The sequence below is a fragment of the Ammodytes marinus genome (assembly GCF_949987685.1).
Source record: "Ammodytes marinus genome assembly, chromosome: 17".
NCBI lineage: Eukaryota > Metazoa > Chordata > Actinopteri > Uranoscopiformes > Ammodytidae > Ammodytes > Ammodytes marinus.
The window spans coordinates 16,678,143-16,697,702 of record NC_137221.1 but is presented as its reverse complement, the minus strand read 5'-3'; the positions used below and the strand labels follow the sequence as shown (position 1 = coordinate 16,697,702).

General features: G+C 41.8%; 1 protein-coding gene across 1 annotated transcript in view; it reads left to right on the top strand.

The window, feature by feature from the left end:
- adgrb2 (adhesion G protein-coupled receptor B2) overlaps window positions 1-19,560 on the top strand; it is a gene marked incomplete at both ends in the record, with an annotated part of 141,111 nt that overhangs the window by 78,541 nt on the left and 43,010 nt on the right. Inside the window, 4 exon segments of the mRNA XM_080045755.1 lie at window positions 8,520-8,646; window positions 17,910-18,013; window positions 18,486-18,588; window positions 19,302-19,452. Of these exon segments, the coding sequence (XP_079901881.1) occupies window positions 8,520-8,646; window positions 17,910-18,013; window positions 18,486-18,588; window positions 19,302-19,452 (485 nt within the window).

Sequence of the window (19,560 nt, the reverse complement as noted above, 5' to 3'; positions counted from 1 at the left end):
CGCTATATCTGACAGTATATACCGGGGGGGTGGGGGGGGTTAGCCTTTTAGAACAGATGCTGCTTCCCTTGGGGTGTAGTGTCAGCCAAGTTAAACAGTAGTGATTAGTGATTTGAAGTTTGGATGAGAAGGAAGAGAGAGAACAAGAGGACTCGCTCCCTTGCTGTTAAGTTGGAATACATTGCCTCATCCCCCCTGCTGAGCCTGAAAGAGCTTTAAGAGCCACTGGGTAAGTAACACAGCTATACCCGCCTTAAGTCTATTCCTGTTCGCTTTGTTGATGTTGTTTTCGGGCACACACTCTCGCATGATCTTATATGTTGTTGACCTCGGGGCCAAGTGCATTGTATGCCATTATGCTTAACCTATTGACTCGCTGCATTATCCTCGCTAGACTTGTGCCGCTGGAAGTAGGTTGACAGGGCAACTGTAGTTCTTTAGAAGACGAACCAATGATTTAAGAGTGCCATTGGGTGTCTCTGGTGAGATGATCAGGAAAAAGTCCAATGTCTGAGAAACCCTTCTTCATTTTAAACGTTGGGTTGCAAAAAAAAAAAAAAAAAAAACTTTGATAGGCCTACTTAAAAAAAACAAATGGAAATGAGCGATCACTTTTCTGCCGTAGTCCACTTTCACTTGAACCACGTCAAAAAAGAATGTTGGCAGTCAGGACGGCGGGCAGGCCATTTATAGCTTCAGGAGGAAACCTGTATCTCTTTTGTTCCCTGCTTGCTCTCTAGCTCGAACACCAGGAAGAAAGATAATCCCGGGAGGAAAAGGAGCTTATAAATTAGCCCGTTGCCATGCCAGTGAACAGTTTGGGGCAGTTGGGGTCAATGACAAATCATCTCCATCACACGAGAATTAGGGAAGGAGCGTAAAGTGTGGGGTTTAGGTGTGACAACCTCACATGACACGAGCCCCACACACACACACACAAAAAAAGGAAAGTATAGGATTAAGCAAGGATAGTACATTGGTCCTGATTAAAAGATCAATACAAGGGAACTAGAAATCGAAAGTATACTAACCCTATAGTATATGTGTCTTAGTATTCACATCTCGTCTCTGTCTGGCTAAATTTGTTTATATATTTCTTTTTGATCCAGCAAGTGAAGCAAGCATCAGAAGATAGGTCTCATTCATGTGTTCCCCAGCATCATACCATAACACATGGGACATCAATACATAGATAACGTTTTGAAATGTGTGCTGTTTTGCCTGTGAACGTCACATCAAGTTTCACATAATCTCACAGCATGTTCTTGTGGTCATAATACCTGTCATTGTGGTCAACATCATTGTCATTATTATCTGTGAAAGAGCATAAAGCTTAGTTCCTTCAGAGTTAATATCTGGGTCAACACATTTATGCAGCCGCGCACGCACACACACACACACACACACACACACACACACACACACACACACACACACACACACACACACACAGGCATGGACTGCAATGCAAGCACGGGCTGACACTGTGGCAAATACCGGGATGTAAATGTCCTGCATAATAGGTGGTATGAAGGGTTGAGTGAGTGCAGATGATTTGTGTCATGTGAAGATTTGCTTCAGTGCTCTCCAGCTGTATTGAGAGTAAAAGGCCAATATGCCCTGCCTCTGGTGAAAGTGTTTTCTGGCTCCCTGGCGGTTCGGGGATGTGATGTCTATACCGGAATAGGTTTCATCGGACGGAATAGATGTTCTCTTCCTCGCTTTTTTTTTTATTTTATTTTTCTTCATTTCTTTCTATAGCTTCAATCATAGAACACAACTCCTGGAATCATACAGGGCTTCACACAGGGAACAGGGCTGACAAAAAGGCGTTTAAACAGTATTCAATTCTTAAAAAATGTAATATACAAAAACTTTGGGACAATTATACACTTCCAATATGTGATGAAAATGTATTCTGATTTTTAATCTAGCAGTGTAGGGGTTACAGTTTAAGGGGCATTTGAGGTTGACGTAACAATTACAAGAATAAGGGATATGCCTCAAATCTTACACAGAAAGTGTTGATATTACCTTCCTCCAGTGGAGTTTGGCCACAAGCTCTTTGGCCAGATCAATGGCATGCTGCATATATTGCATCGCATACACAAGTTGTTGATAATTGTGTATTCTCTAAGAAGTGAAAACATATTTGGCCAAAGTAACTCAATACAGTACATACAGATTTCAAATGAATTTGAACAGTAAGCTATCTATACATTTGTATTTATTTGTAAAAATGTTTTGGTGATTATAATTAATTATTAACCATTTTCAAAACACTACATTGTGGAGCTTGAGTATTCCTTGGCCAGATTAAAACCCATGATGTTGCAGTCAGCAATATGCCCTTGTGTTCTGAATAAGGCAAGTAATCAGGTTCAAGGTAGGGGAATAGACATGTCACGTTGAACCCGTTTTTCTTTTTCATAACAGACATTTTGACTTGTAATGCGTTTGTAATAAAAGCACAGGTGTTTTTAGCAATGGCATTATTAACGATGGCACCGTTCTTTTCATGTTTTCCCAGTGAACCATGACGGTGTGACAGTGAGCCCAGCATGCACCTTTACAGGGCCCTGAAACCGAAGTAGCTAAATGGGATTCTGCCATTGTTAATGTGATTATTCACACCTTTGCTTCTACCGTGACCTGTCAAGGTGTCGTCTGCGAGGAGGGGGAGAAAGAAAAAGGCCTATTAAATGCAGTCATGTAGCAATAATAATAGGGATGGTGCAAGATACTTGAGAAAAGCATGGCACGGAATAGTACATGAATTAGCAAGCTTCGTTTACCAACTGAAGGCCTTGACTACAAGCACGCCTTGGGTAGAGATGGTATACAGTCCACTGAGTAAACCATGTAGAAAAAAATATTATAAATGTTGCCTTGGAGTATGACTGATGCTCATGTGCAGTGACTAGTTTTTAACCAGTTGGCTATCTGTGCAACTGTGTCCACTTGTGACCACTTACCTACACTTACCTACATCCCTCTCAACTACAACAAGCCCCATATTTCCCACCGGTCCTTCGGTCTATGACCAATTAGCTACCTCTTCACTAAAGAAAAAGGCACCTGAAAACAATATCAGTGGGTGATTTTCTCCATGGCTTCACATCACAATCCACTGAATAGTAAAGCTGTTCCTTGGATCTTAAATAAGACTCAATGGCAATTTGATTTAAAATAATCCCTCCCGAGGATACAACTTTTTGTGATTTACGTGCCTTTGATTTGCATTCATGTGTGAAATTCTCTTGCCGTCCTTCCTTGCTTTCTTCATCTATTTCGCATTAATTCGTTGTTTGCTTTTTATCCCTTTCACATTTTAATTTTTTCTCTCTGTGTAATTGCTTTGTGTGTCTGTGCTTCTGACCACCGATGACACAACGGCAAATAATTACACACACATTTGATGGCACATTTTTGCCAGACATCAGAAATGAGAAACAGGGCAGTGGACACCGGGCATGCAATTCTACTATTAAGCTTTATTTTGCGGAGCTACAGTCATCTCATAAATCAATGTTTGCCAGTAGCTAAAATAAACCAATAATGTTAAGTATCGCTACATTGATGACTAGCTATAGGGCAACATTTGCCAATGTTAGAACTGGTTTAAATGCTTAGGAGTGAATACAGATTAAATGTTTACATGGAGTATGTTAGTTCCTGTTTTAAAAGGCTTAATGTGCCTGATTGCCTGTATCATATGCCCCTTTACCTCACCCACATGAGGTAATCTTTGCCTGCTGAGTATAAACAAAGTTGCTTTTACAGAGAGCCACTAGCAATACATCACCATTCCTGTCTGTGTGCAAGGCAGATGGAGGGGTTTTGTTTTCAGTGACTTCACTTCCACACAGCTCAAGTCCCTGCACCAAATTCCTTCTGTTTTGAGAATTCAAAACATGTTTAACCTTTTTTTTATATATCTTTATTAACAGGGTGCAATTAGCTTTCACGGCACTGCCCTTTCAGTCAATAATTGGTGCCAATGTATTCTTCATAGGTATAACAGGTCAATGAATGCTGTTGTTCAGGAGGCATTTCCTCCTATTTTTCTTAACAGCTGCAACATATTTCTACTATGACTTAGGTAACACATGGGAGGGCATTGTAATACGTTACTGCAGTGGTGACTCAGTGTTGAGAAATAACACTTAAGCACTGTTGATTTCATCACACAAAGCAAATTGCTCTTTTTGCCATGCAAACAATGTGGCTGTAGGTATTGCAGTTTTGGTCAGTTGGTCCGGCACTTTTGTCTTGAGAGAAATGGCTCAACTAGCCATTGCTAGGAAAGTGTGTTAGTTAACTCCCACTGTCTTTGAAGACCCCCTGACTATTTATCCTGCACCACCAGTGAAATATGTCAACAAGATTGACTGGTGCAAAAGTGTGTACATTCATCAGTGGTATTTGATCAATACAGTTTCATGTTGCCCCACCATGAGGTTGGCATTTTTGTTTTTGAGTGAAATGTCTCAACTACCACTATAGAGTTGATTGTAATCAGATTTTTTTCATTCCTTTGTTCCACAAAAGGTTGCATTGCAGGCCCTACTATCGATGGTGATAACCTGAATTTTACACCTAGCACTAACATTGAGACAAGAGTTTTATTTGTCCTTTGATTTATGGCTACACACCTGGAAAGTTTATGACATTGCCATCAGCCCCAGCTGTTCTTTGTGTTCGGTGCTTATGAGCCAATTTTATCTTGCTAACACTCCAATCTAAGATGATGAATATCGTAAAAAAATAAATAAAAAAATATGTAAAAGACAAATACATACTCATGCTTAACTTTAGAATTGCAATTGTGAGCTTGCTATTGGTGAAAGTATATAGATCAGCCTAACAAAGCTGCTTGCGTTGCTGTGGACTGAATACTATATGATATGGTTCTGGCTGGGGTTGATCAGATTGAACTGTGTAATTCCGACGTGCACAGAGGGATAACTATTTATCAAAAAAAAGGCCAACTCTAACAACCATTAAATGAAACTTTATCTTTTGATGAAGTCAAGAGCAAACAACAGATGTATGGATTATTGCAATGCTAGCAAAATGGAGTAATGTATATTATTTACACATCTTAGCATCTGTGTGCATACTGCCAGGTTGATATCTTTGCAGTATACATTTGGGAACCATAGCCAATACACCAACTATACTGATATGCCCACCTGTTTATACATCTGGTATCTGTTTTCCCATGATAAGAGTGGTCTGCGGCAGTTCCAGTCTCCTTCATGTGCAATATAACAAAAGTTTGTGTCCTTTTTAATCTTTTTCTCTTCAGCTAAGCTCAATAATTGGTCCTCAAACACTTGTATATATGAGCCGATTGGGGCCAACAGCTGTAGCACAGTGGATATCAGTAACTGTAGTGGATCTGCACTAACAGAGATCGGGATTTGTTCTCACTTTATGGGTGAAATAAAAAACAAACAAAAGCCCCTGCTGACTCTTTGATGAAATGCATCAATAACCCAGCTTAAACTACACAGAGGTTTTGCAGTCAATTAAGGTTGGGAAATTCAAAAGCCAGTACAAACAAGTCAAAGGCAATGTGTATTCATGCATTGTTGTTGCTTTGTATCTTTAGTGACCCCCTGCTGTGAGCCGTCAGACAGTATCTCATTACCTCAACTTCCTGCGTTGCCGCCAGACTGGCATAGATAGATTGCTTGATACAGTAGGCTATGTGTGTGTCTTTGTTGCGTTGCGTTAGACCTTTTTGTGACGGTAAACAAAGAGCATGCCAGCCTTCACATGTGCATATACCATACTATAAGCTAACCGACACGCATACTGTATAATCAGCACGCAACATTTACCCCATGTCTGCCGATTTCACACACAATCATGAATTCATGTGCGGTCGTTCTGTCCGCCGGGCTATATGTTTTACTTGTGTGAAAGAAGTCATTTGTAAATACTTTATTTGACATCTCACGGGTGTTTTAACACTAAAAAAATCGGATGTTCTCTAACTCGGATGCATGTGACGTTAGGGGGATCACTGTCAGCTCAGTGGATTCCACACAAACATGTTGTTTTTAAAAAAAGAACATTATGTGACCCAAAAACCTAGCACAGAAAATAGCCTACATAACAAAATATACACACTTCGGGAGGATCTCCTCATTAAATGTAACACGTGTACACATTATCTCGTTGGCTCATTTCCTGCCTGTCTCCACATTACTCTCACTTTTTCCTGACACGCGCGGAAAACTGGCATGGCGGCGCAAACTGTCAAGCTGTCTCTCGGCTTCACTGTTGTGACTCGTTTCGCGAATCCTCAGTCTTTGAAGTGTCACTGTGCAGATGATGATCATCAGGGAATTGTGCTCACATCTCATTACTGACATTATGTGTGATTCTGTGTGTGTGCCTGTGCGTGTGTGTGTGTGTGTGTGTGTGTGTGTGTGTGTCTGATTCCGTGAGTTTGTAGCCTATGCTTTCCCATCATGTTCAGATATTTCTCTCAGAATGAGTGTTGATACATTCTTGTCATTTAGTGTCACGCTGATGAGCGGTATGTGCAATTTTCCTCCCCGCTTGTTTCCCTTGATTTGATTGACAGCAGAATAAGCAACGAGATAGCTGTCTATCTTCTGCAGAAGCTACCTCAAACATTTGATTTGCTTACTCTAAAAGTCTTATATACAATTTCTGATGAAAAGATGTTTGCTAATCTGGCAAGTAATATCAAGATATCGACTTATTTGTTGGTCATTGTATTTAAAGAAAGGCACTGGTAAAAAAAAAAAAAAAAATCAACCTACACAATAGTGCAAGAAGTGCTATCCGTAATATCTCCACATGGAGGGTAACATGGAGAATGTTTCTTCAATGCTGCAATCATTTCTCATAAAGTGAAACTGTCACCAAAGCATTCCCCTTGAGATTTTTAGACACTGCTCAGATGCAAATATTGTCAGTGCGCTGAGCGATTTGAAGATTGAAAATATCATGTTAATCCTGATACGGTGAAGTCCTTAATACAAGCAACTCTTATTGAAACACTTTTCTCTCCATCCCCTGTTGAAGGTTTTTTTCATGTCTATTAGCTTGAGAGGAGGTAATTACATTCTCCACCAAAAGCATTAGCGGTGAAAAAACATTGTGCGCCACGCCAACTGCAGTATGATTGCGTTTCGTCTTTTTTTATTTCCTGCTCTGCCAATCTTTACATAGGAAGTTAAACAAATATAATCTCCGTTCCGTTAATGGAAAAGCATTCATTATTAGCAAAGATAACTCTAGCTTCTATGAGCTCAAAGCTTTCTTTCAAAATGACTAAAATAAATTAGATGATTTCATGTTTCCAATCAAAATATTAAGGATGTGCACCAATCACTATTAGAAAAACGCAAATATTAAGACAGCATTTCTCGTAGGCCTACATATTCTACACAACTCCCATAGATGCCACAGGTCTTAAACTTTAATTGGTATTTGGAAGATAAGCCCTCGTCAGGTATGCTAAACCATACTCTTCACAGAGAACATACTCTTTTTTTAAATGTCTAAATAATTGAGATTTCAAACCAGAAACAGAAATACTAGTTTTGTTAGAAAACATTCTGAGTGAGAGCTTGAATGAAAAAATATATTTTTTTTTGTTTATCCATCAGTCATAAGCTTGGCCTTCTTGACCCCATTAGAACACCTCTGTAGCTGTCTCCAGTGGCTAGAATAGAAGGTGTATCCAGGGTTAAACATAAGGTTAATGTGTAGCGTTGAAGTGCCACGGTAATTAGTCCAGTTTCGAATCGTATTTATCGACCTCGGCCATCGACCTTCCATTGAGGGCATTTAGAGAGAAGTGAATGTGTAATAAAGGGAAAGGAGGAGGAAGATGTATAGGGCAATCAAGTTCACAGAGGTGCTATTGTTTACGTTTCTGGGAACTCTCTCTAATCCAGTAACTTGTTGCGCTACAAATAAATCTAAATGCTGAATAATCCCCCAACTTCCACCTTTTAAGCCCACAATGCTCTTTGTTAACTGTTCGCTGACGTAACCCTTTTTCATGTGTCCTTCAAGTCTCTTAGGGGTATAGTCTCCTATAAGCGAAGGGAGATGGGATAGCAAGAAGAGAAAAAGAACGAAAACCAAAGATGAGAAAGAAAGTGTTTAGGGTGCTAAACACGCACTAGCGGGGAACAAGTTGGGGTGACATTGGCTTCCCAATGGCAGCAAGGTAAAAGAGCCTGTCAGTGTGCCCCGAGTGATGATCACTGCATATTAACGCTATGGTGTGAATGGACTTGAACTTGGTGAACTTGAAGTTGAGGGATGATTTCAACACTTGGGAAAACTTTGTGTCCCCATTTCACCCCTTTCAGTTAGTTGGGACATCTTTAAAATGTGTTTTGTTGTCATGTGACAGTTGTCCGTGTGCATTCAGGCTCACAGTCACTCACTGCCTATGCCACCCCCCTGTTCTAACACCCCCCTTCCCCTTTTTTTTCTTCGTTCTTTCTCCCCACCCCTAGGGAAGCTGGCGCGGAAAACTGGGGCACAGAAGGCTGCCAAACGCTCGCGTCAACCACTGTCCACACCAAATGCCTGTGCAGCAGGATATCCACCTACGCCGTGTTAGCGCAGCAAGCTAAAGACCCGGTGAGTAGTGACTAATGCAAAGCCTGATGTAACTCTGTGGGACTTTTGGGGAGGCTTGGGAGGTGGGGGGGGGGGGGGGGGGCTAAAAAGGCAAACTTCCTCTTACCTGGGGCCAAGTCATTGCGCTGAGCTTACGTCCCCGTCAGTTAGATTTTTTACTGTAAAAACAAAAATACAGCTGGCTATTAAGGCTGTCATTTGCCGTCTTCTCAGTGGAGGGATATGGATAGGATAATGATGGTGTGACAATTGGTGATGTGAACAAGTGATGTCTCTCTCTCTTTATAACGAGCATCCTTCCTCCTTGCACTATAGGCAGGAAAAGAAAAATGGGCGCAGAATGGAGACAGTGCATGACCATTGTCACGCTATGAGAAGCTGTTGTGATCGTGTCTGTAATAATATGTTGATCCACATTGTTATGACTTGTTTGCCTTGAATTCCGTTAAAAAGGCCCGGTTGTTCAGCTTGCTGCTTCCATGCGAGTTGTAGAGAGAGAAGAGGCGTTGAGAGAAAATATTTTATTGTGTCTGTCTGTGTTTGATTTTTGCCTGCAGCACATACTGTATAACCTGTGCTTCTATAAATAATAGCCATGGCTTGCAGTGTGTGTGTTTGCCATGATTGTAGAAGGGCTTTTTAGCAGTTAAGTTCAGGGTAATGCCTTTCCTGAATCATTGACCCATTATGCTGTGTGGCACTAATGGACAGCCAGAGAACACGTCAGCTCTCGGTCCGCCTCTATCCAAGGGACCCCTCACTCATTGATTGTATCCCACCTTCTCACCCCATTTGTTTCACACCTTCCTTCTATACACACACCTAACCCAATTTATTATTTTGTATTTTTGCTACCTTTTTTTCTTTTCAGCCATATTGTGTTATTATTAGCTGTCCTTCTCCTCTGCCTTAGCGCCCTGCTTTTTGTCACATCCTTTCAACCCCGTGTTTCACCTTGTTAACCTTTTTTAAGTTGTTCTTTCACTTGACACTGCATCTCTTTGACCGTTCTGGTCATAACATATTCCCTTCAGCTGTGGTTGTTCATTTGTCTCCACAGCGGTAGCTTTAAAGCTGTAGTGCTTAACCTTTTCGAATGAATGTTGTTTACATTCAAGCCATCGCCATATGAGTTGACACAAAGCTAATTAAGCCTATCAGCTCCACAAAGCCATCTTTGTATCTCTCAGTATGGCAGCATTTCAAACTGGTGTCGTCTGCCGACACTCGGCAAGAAGCGACGACTAAATGTGTTGGTTGTCCATTCTACTGCTAAGAAAAAAACCTGGACGTAGAGCAGAAGGAATCAAATCTGTGCGCTAAACCAAAGACTAACCTTATTTAGATGTGCCGACAGTGTTTTTGTGCTTACTCAGAATTCCTCATAGATGTATAGTTACGCACTACAACTTTAGATAACAGGGAAGTTAAAAAGGTGATGGAGATTAGTTCTGTGAACGTTTCTTGATGTTCTCCCCCCCTCCCCCCCAATTGATGGTTAGTTTATAAAATAGAGATCCACAGTCATCACTGGGGGGTTAGTCCGGGGTGTCACCGAAATGGAAAGTGATTGTGAGGAATGGAGGAGGATGCATAGGGAAGAAAATGTTCTACCAAACAGAAAAGGGCTGTCTGGTCTCAGCCAGCGGGGAGGTGGGGGGGTGAGAACTACAAGAGTGAGAGAGATGAAAAGGAGATGTTGTCTGCGCTAAGTAACGTGGTGTCGCTTAGACAAAAAGCTACTAGCTCATGTGAAAATCCATCTCCCTGTGACCTTTTCAGTGTAGCTTCTATATAGCACTTACTGTGCATTTTTCCCTTTGCCGTTTGGAAACACATTACATATACTCAGCATTATATGTGAAAAAAAAGACATTTCAAAGAGGTTGTTACGTAAAGTACCTTGCATATCAGTTTTTTATCATGTTTTATTTTTAATTTTTTTCCTTTCATGTTGAAAATAAACACTTCAAAGTCAGATGGACGTTGTACTTTCCCCTGCACACAATTCTGATTTTAAATCCTAAAGATATCTTCAATGTCCCTCAATATAGAAACACAGGAGTCGCTCCAATAACATCATGATCCTGTAGGTTTTCTCTTAGTGGTTTGAATATGATGAAGGCTTTAAAATGCTACAATAGACCAAGAGCCTTATATCCTAAATCCTGGATTTTAAGTTTATAGCTATCTCTTTCCCACTTAGGAGTTATTTTGTTATTCCTTTGTATACCCTCCCCTTAGAGTGGGCAAAGTTTGAATCACCTTGCAGGGGCCTTACAGAACTTTGAGAAAGATGAATTCTCATTGTATGGAAAAACCCCAGTGTGGCTTTGACCTATAAGCTGAGTGGGTCATTCCAGTAGCTATATTTGTGGATCCTGGGACTCCTCTTCCAACCGAAAACAATATTGACTTTTTCCTCGCCGCGGCAAATGGGTCGGCCGCATAGAGTGAAAAGGGGGGAGGAGGAGGGAAAATGCATTGACTTTTTTGGGACTTTTGTTATATCTGTGAAGAGTGCGTTGGTCAATAGTGATTCATCACTCAGCCCACCATTAGACCCGATGGTGCTGATGAGGGCCCTGCAGGTCTGGGTCAATGTTGCATTTGCGACCATGGGCAGGGAGTTGTTGTGGCCAGAGCAGAGTGCACTCTGTTGCTTTAGGGGGACCTCCAGAGTTGGCCTTTTTAGAATTCCAGTTTGGATTCCATCACAGAAGAGGGAAAGAGGGAAAGACAAATTGAATTTGGCAACACATTAAAAACACATTCACATCCGGACACGCAAACAAACACGGACAACAAGGTACGGCTGTTCAGCACTAAACATACATCCGCCTGCATGCACAACAATTGCACACGTGGACACTCAAAACACACATCGGTATGCCGCTTCGTCCAAGCTGTGTGGTTGTTGGAGCAGAGCTGAGTATCAGCAGCCCAGCTCTGACAGCTTATCCTGGGCCACGGCGCTAGGGACAGGGGGGGTGAGGATTAACCTCCATGTTTAATAGAAAAGGGAGGGAGGGAGGGAGGGAGGGGGAGAGAACGAGATGGAGGGATTTAGAAGCGGTGCTGCCATTACAGGCCGTTTACAGTGGAGCGAGGGATAGCCAGCTAATCCTGTTTACTTTCTATAGCCCCTGAGATTTCCGCGTGTGTACGTTTTTGTGAGTGTCCTGTGTGTGTGTGTGTGTGTGTGTGTGTGTGTGTGTGTGTGTGTGTGTGTGTGTGTGTGTGTGTGTGTGTGTGTGTGTGTGTGCGTGTGTGTGTGTGTGCGTGTGTGTCTACAGCGAGACCTTCACTATCGGACACGAGACAGAGGTTGTTGCTCTGGAGGAACACAGAGGAAAGGGAGGAAGTGGAGTTGATTAAGTGAGGTCATGAAGCCGTACAATAAACCAAGCCACTTAATTCCTAAAAAGACTGCAGTGGGAATACAAACCCTTGCGGATATGTGTGGACTCGTTGCCTCCACAGTGCTCATCCACAGGGATCATGGGATTTGGAGTTGAAGGAGGTATTGACTTTTGTTAAAGTCACTTTAACATTTTGTGCCTCAAGTAAATCAAGGGAGCTCTACCGGTTTGCTTCCTTTTTAAATTTGAACACTTTTTTTCTTTTCTTTTGGCGGCTGCTCTCCTGCATGGAAATGACTCAGAGTTTAACGGTGTCTCACTATCATGGCTACAGTTTGATTTGATGTAGCCACTAATGTATAAGCCCAATTACTGCATCAAAGCAATTCCCATATGAAGTGATCTCTTGTTCCCCTGTTAAGAATTTTTCTAAGCTGCCTTTACCTGCCTGGCTAACTGTTTTTTTTGCCCAATCATCATTCTCAAGATCTGTCTGGGGAACTACATGAGATACATTGAGTCTGTTTCCTACGCTGTCATTATTGCTCACAGGCACTTAATCAGAATGGACAAATCTCACAGCTGAGTCTATTATTTAAAGCGCCCCATGCGACTATGGACGGGTGGTAGAGAGTACCTCATATTTTAACTTATTATAACTAAACAGGAGACAGTGTTTTTCGGGGGGAAAAACAAGGCCTGTCCTAGATGAAGCGAGACTGCAAGGTTAGAGTATGCAAATGTCTCGCACTTGTCAAGCGTAATTAAAAGATGAGGCTTGCTGAAATTTATGAGGGACGCCGCGCAGAATCGCATTAGAATCTTTGGGTCCCTTGTCGCATTAATTGAAGGTAAGTTAGTGACAGGGGAGATGATGGAAGAGTAAACAGGTGCAGTGATTTATCTGTGGCCGAATATGCATAATGGCTGAGCGTGGGTGCGGCGAGGACGAATCGTCTTGGTAATTGAATGTGTTGAAACAAGAGGGGTTGGCTCGCTGTTTTGGTCTTGTTTTTGACAGCAATAATCCTAACTAACACATTTTCTTGTGGACGTGTCTTTCGGTTCTGATTTCATAGTTTGCTTTTTATTTGTGACGTGGAACACACATGATAATATGGCCTTAACTTCATATTTGAACTTTGCTAAGATTTGTGTGACCCAAAGAGGCTTGATTGTATTGTATTGAAATTGTGATTGTAGCCGTGCCTCTGGCTTTTTAATTCAGATACTTGTGTGTGGTTTCAGTACAAACTTCCAAAAAAATATGTATTAGAAAAAAATACCTGAGGATACGGCCAGCACTTGATATGATGACTTTACATTTTATGTCAGCCTTTAAGGTCGACACACACACACAGGAGACGTATGGGTGTGTCTTTAGGCCATTAAAGGCAGACTCTGTCAAGGTGTACCCTCCAGAGACTGCTGAATGGATTTAGCTGAAGCATGTCACAGGCACTATACTTACCTAGTGACGTGACAGCAATACAGGCAAATGAATAGCAGGAACACTGGATTAGCAAGATGTGGAGTTTTACATTGTTGCTTGTGTGTAATTGTGTCTACGCTTGTACCTGTGCGGGGACAAACAAAATGGATGTATTTCTGCTTTAGGTAAATACTTGGAACTTTAAAAAAAAAAACACCCTTTCCAAAACCCTCCAAAACGTGATGAACATATGTCCACTATTACTTCTGTCGTTTTGCTATCCACCAAGTCCTGAGGGAAGTATCTTTGCGTTTTAGTTACTAAATGTGCCACTAGCTTCTTGCTAAGCTAGTCTTGCTACTGCTTGGTACTGGACATTTACCATAGGTGTTTTAAAGCTGTTGTTTTTTTTTTCTTCAAAAATGTATATTGACTTTAGCAGCTCTAAGTTGTTTTCAACGTGTCCATATAAAGTTCAAGGCTAGGTTTTAGGTTTAGGACCTTAGACACCTACTTTGTGTCTAGTGCTAATTTGAAAATGTTAGCATGCATGCTCAAACGCCAAACGAAGAAGGTGAACATGGTTAACATTACACCTAGGCCTACCTAATGACAGAATGTTAGCATTGTAAATGTGACAATGCTACTAGCTAGGCTCAAAGAACAGCTAGCATTGCGGTGGACTTTTTGTCAAGTTTTAATCATGACCACAAACCATCCCTTAACCTTTACGGAGTAGTGTTATTATTATTTTTTTAAACTTTCATATCGACTGGTTGTAAAACTGTTTTCTAAGGCAGTGACAAGTGCCCTATTTTGTTTTTCAAATTAGTATTTAAAATGCCTTTCTTTTCAATTATCAACATACAAGTAAGCTAGGTTTAGCACTATAGCAGTGCATGGAGGAGTTGATGGAAAAGACATAGGAAGTCACACATGGACGTGTACATGAAACTGGAGAAAGAGAGAGTCCCACTCTACTGAGGAGTGAGTAAGAGGCAAAGGTAGGGAGGGAAGAGAGGGGGAAGAAAGGGAGGATAGGTAGGAGTGGAGGGAGGAGGGCTGTCTGTGAGAAGAGATAAGTAGGTTAAACTTCCTGAGCTGAAAATAGCTATCTTCTCCATCACATGGTACTAGCCAAGCTGCCCAGGGGAGCCTGGCCGTATACAGCCAAGCCTCAGCACACTCTTTCTAATCTGTAGTGTTTCTCACTCTCTCTCTCTCTCCGTCTCTCTCTCTATTTCTCTCCATCTACGCTTTTCCTCTCTTCTCACACACATACTGCACACACGCTAAAACACACGCACAAATCCCCTCCAAACTACAACATGATATACCTATATCTATTGAGAGCGGGGCATATGTGTAACCCTGTATAGCCTCAGGCCCGGTGTGTTGTACTGTATGAATGCGTCTGTCTCTTCATATCCTCCTCCATTCTGCAGCATCCTTCCAAATTATGAAATGAGACGCTTAATCTCATCACCAGGCAACACACAACCCAAACGTAGCAATTAAGAAAACACAGTCTGATGAAATTGACACGAGGAAGAGCCCAGGGACCGTTTTGCGGATGCATATTTGAGTAAATTACACGTAAGAGTGTGATTTATTCCATTACACTTTTCTGGTGCAAAAGCTAACTTGAGACAAAGTAAAGTAGACAGTGTGAGAAACGGGAAATGCAATAGAGTTGTGTGTGTGTGTGTGTGTGTGTGTGTGTGTGTGTGTGTGTGTGTGTGTGTGTGTGTGTGTGTGTGTGTGTGTGTGTGTGTGTGTGTGTGTGTGTGTGTGTGTGTGTGTGTGTGTGTGTGTGTGTGTGTGTGTGTGTGTGTGTGTGTGTGTGTGTGTGTGTGTGTGTGTGTGTGTGTGTGTGTGTGTGCACTTGTCATTCCCCTTGCACCCAACATGTTTCATCTGTCAGATGTCAAAAAAACACAAATGCCTGTGTATGTCTCAACCTTCCTCTGTACATAGAATCAAACGCACCGTGTCTCCGTTGTCTCTCACTCTCTTCTCGGGCCTTTTCTATTCTCCTGAAGCACAGATGCTTGTCAAATCCCCTTTTTTCTTTTTTCTCTTTTCTTGTCCCTTTTCTTACAAGCCTGTTTTGATTATGTTTCACCTCCATTCTCCTCCTCCTGTGTGTGTGTGTGTGCTCGCGTTGTATTGGTATTCCGGCCTATTCCTCACTTTCCTCAGGAGAAATTGCCTTCCTTTGATGGGCCAGGGAAAACTACTAAAAGGAAATTCTCCCTTGTTCTCTGTTTCTGCCTCCTCTTCTCTCTGTGTGTTTTCTTTAAGTTATTCTTAACTCTTCTCACTCCACCTCGCGCCGTTTGTATCTCCCACTCCTTCCTTCTTTTCAGTTTGCATTCTTTATCCCTTTTTTAAAGTCCTCTTTTTTTTGCTTTTCGTCCACCTCTCCCACCTTCAGCTCATCTTAAATAAACACACGCACTGCTTTAATTACTTGGCACATCTGCCTGGACTGAACTTTCTGTGTGAGTCTGTACTTGATTAGCAGTAAAAGACAGTGTGTGTGTGTGTGTGTGTGTGTGTGCGTCTGCGTGCGTGTGACTATTTTTGTTAGAACCAATTTTAGTTTTAGACCTTAAGACTCAAGTACATTGTTGGATGGTAGGGTAAGGATTATCATTATGTCAATGAGTGTCCTCACAAGTATAGCCGTACAAACATGTGTGTGTGTGTGTGTGCGTCTGCGTGCGTGCGTGTGACTATTTTTGTCAGAACCAATTTTAGTTTTAGACCTTAAGACTCAAGTACATTGTTGGATGGTAGGGTTAGGATTATCATTATGTCAATGTGTGTCCTCACAAGTATAGCCGTACAAACGTGTGTGTGTGTGTGTGTGTGTGTGTGTGTGCAGTGATAAATCTCCGGGATGAAAGTGAAGGCTGGTCACTCTAGGAGGTAAATTGAGGTAAATTGTGAGATTGAGAACTTAAAGAGATAAACATTAAGCCCATTTGGGACACGGCGGGGTGTGTGCTGTCCACTAGGCATCGTTCGTCTGCTCTCAGTCAATTCTCGGAGAGAGGCAGAGCACAGGTGCGCTGTACATCATGACCTAAATTACTTCATTATTATGCGCTATGGTGTGGTGCCTTTACCCTTGTGTATGTGAAATATATATATATATACTGTATATATACAGTGGGTGTAAATCAGAGGGCTGCCAGTGAATAGTACATTATCCGCTTAGGTAGAGCAGTCGGTTGGTCACCTAAATAAGTCTTAATGCGTATCTTGAAATAATAATTGGTGTTCCAAGGTGATGTTGAAAGAGTGACAAAGGTGACATTGAGGTGATCAATATACTTTTAACAAAAAGGCAACTTACAAAACGGCGTGATTATGCGTTATTATCCACCAGCTCCATAACAGACTTGTTATTATCATTTTACTTAAAGGTACCGTAATTACATGTAATTAGCAGACTGTAATTACAGAAGGGCTTACAGCTAAAGGGGGTACACTGGTTCAATAGTGCAATGCAACAGATGTGTTTTTCCTCCACAACTTTAATCCATGCAGGCAAAGGGAAGCTTAGAGGATACATAACAGCCAGTTGTCATTCTCCCACATCTGTCTATTTATCTGTCTATCCATCTGGCCATGAACTCTTAACACCTACCATGCCACTAACCTGTGTATGCCACCGGATATTATTCAAAGCTTGTCAGAAACTCACTGGAAACGCATAACTGACAAACAGGGTTGTTGGCATTTCCCTTTTATTCCCAGGTATTGTTTATTTTCAGACAGCATGACATTGTGGTCGTTGAGGACAATAACATAATAGGATGTAATTGCTTAGTTGAAACGTTTAGCTGACTTATATTAAGTCATGTTTATGGATTGTTGCAATCAAGTTGACTAACCTGTAGCAGCTCTGTATAAATGCATGTTTACATAGTATAAATGAATATTTACCTATGCCATATGGTTGACAAATGGCTTGTTGGTGCATTCAAAACAACAAAGCTTTAGCTTCAAAAAACAATGGTGGCAAAAAAAAACAATTTTGCCTTTTTCTGTATTCTGTTCTTTCCTCAAAATATGACCATGGTGGCAGCAGGGACACTATAATATACTATGATTAAGATTCCTTTTTTTTGCCTTAATCAAGAGATTAATTTCTTGACCTGCTGCTGTAAGTCAGTAGTAACCTATGTTGCTGAATAAATGGATGCTTTCCCATAGCAAAGCCAAGCAGTGTGTGATCCATGTAAAGCACGGGTCACACAGCCCGTGTAAAGATACAGTTTAAGTTCCGTTTTTGTGTCTCATATTAATTGTTCCTTTTATGTTGAGGGATAATGGCTAGCGTAAACCATTAACTTTCCATTTTCCCCTCTCTGTCCTTTCTCTTTCCTTCCCTTTCTCTCTCTCTCTCTCTCTCTCTCTCTCTCTCTCTCTCTCTCTCTCTCTCTCTCTCTCTTCAGGACATGGGTCCTACCAGCATGCCGTCTTTGCCCCTGATGGTGGGCTGTGGGGTGTCCTGCACCGCCCTGCTCATCTTGCTGCTAATCTACGCTGCCTTCTGGAGGTACATTTGCATGCGCGCGCACGCACATCTTTGATGGTTAACTTGCCTATAGTTGTACTCACAGGCAGCACTGATTTGTATTCACTATCTAAGGGGCGGGCTCAGGCCAGTACATACAAATGCCTTTTGTGTGTCTTTTTCTGCTGTGCCAAATGTCAAATGAGGCCAATAAGCAACACATGGTTCAACTATAGTGGAGGGTGTGTGTGTGTGTGTGTGTGTGTGTGGTAGAGTTGTGATTAAAAATGTTGGTAACACACATGACAGATGGCATAATCAAGCTAATGATCCTGCAATAGTCCAAAAAAGATGCCTGCTCAGTCCATCAATCTGCCATTGACACTTATCTCACATGTCTGTCCCCTCTCTCTCTCTCTCTCTCTCTCTCTCTCTCTCTATCTCTCTCTCTCTCTTTCTATCTCTCTCTCTCTCTCTCTTTCTGTAACTCTCTTTGGTTTGTCCGCTCATGCAGGTATATACGTTCGGAGAGATCCATCATCTTAGTGAATTTTTGCCTCTCCATCTTGGCCTCCAATCTGTTGATCCTGGTGGGACAATCTCAAACGCTGAGCAAGGTGAGGCAACACCACAAATAATAACCAGAAAAAGCCATTCTCTCACACTCTGCAGCTGTACAGTATTTTCCCACTGATTCTTATAACAGTGCTCTACACAAAGCCTCCTTGTGTATTAATAGCCTTTTATGTCCATCAAAAACTCTCCCCCAGTGGTAGACAAGGTGCATACGGTACACTGGAGCTGTCAAAGTGGCAGGCTGACATTTTTGGCACTGATTATTCTGCGTAAGCGAGACTGCACGGTGTAGTGGTCAGGATCGATATGAGCAGAGTCAGGTTGAACTCTGATTTCTCTAAACAATATTTGCTTCACCAGACTCTCCTCTTCCCCTTGTCTTCTTAAAGGTGCTATACGAGGAACTTTTAAATATTTCTGAAACAGTCTCTTTTTTTGTCCTCTCCTGATCAGAAATGACACGTAACTGCAAACAAAACCATCAGTGCAAAGAATGCTATTTTTATATTGTTTTACGTCGTGCCTTTGTCCTGGTACGCTCACCCAGGAACAACAGCTGGCGTAGTAAAAAGGGGGTGCAAGAATGAACAAAAACTGAAAAAGTCCTCGGAGCACCTTTTTTTAATGTTGCGAATGTCTTATTTTCTCTCTGCTGACTAATTCCTGAGAGATGATTCATTGTGACATCTTTTACAGAACTACATTTTCCCTACCTTTTTCCTATCCCCCCCCCTGTTGTTTATTTTCTCTCCAGGGCCTGTGCACTGTGACCGCTGCTTTCCTGCATTTCTTTTTCCTGGCGTCCTTCTGCTGGGTGCTGACAGAGGCGTGGCAGTCCTACCTGGCTGTCATCGGCAAAATGAGGTCACGACTCATTCGCAAGCGCTTTCTTTGCCTCGGCTGGGGTGAGCGCACACACACACATTTTACACATTACCGCACACACACACATGGCTGCATTTTGTGAACTTGGGGCGTTTGATTTTGATTCAGTGTTTAGTTGTAAGGCTTGG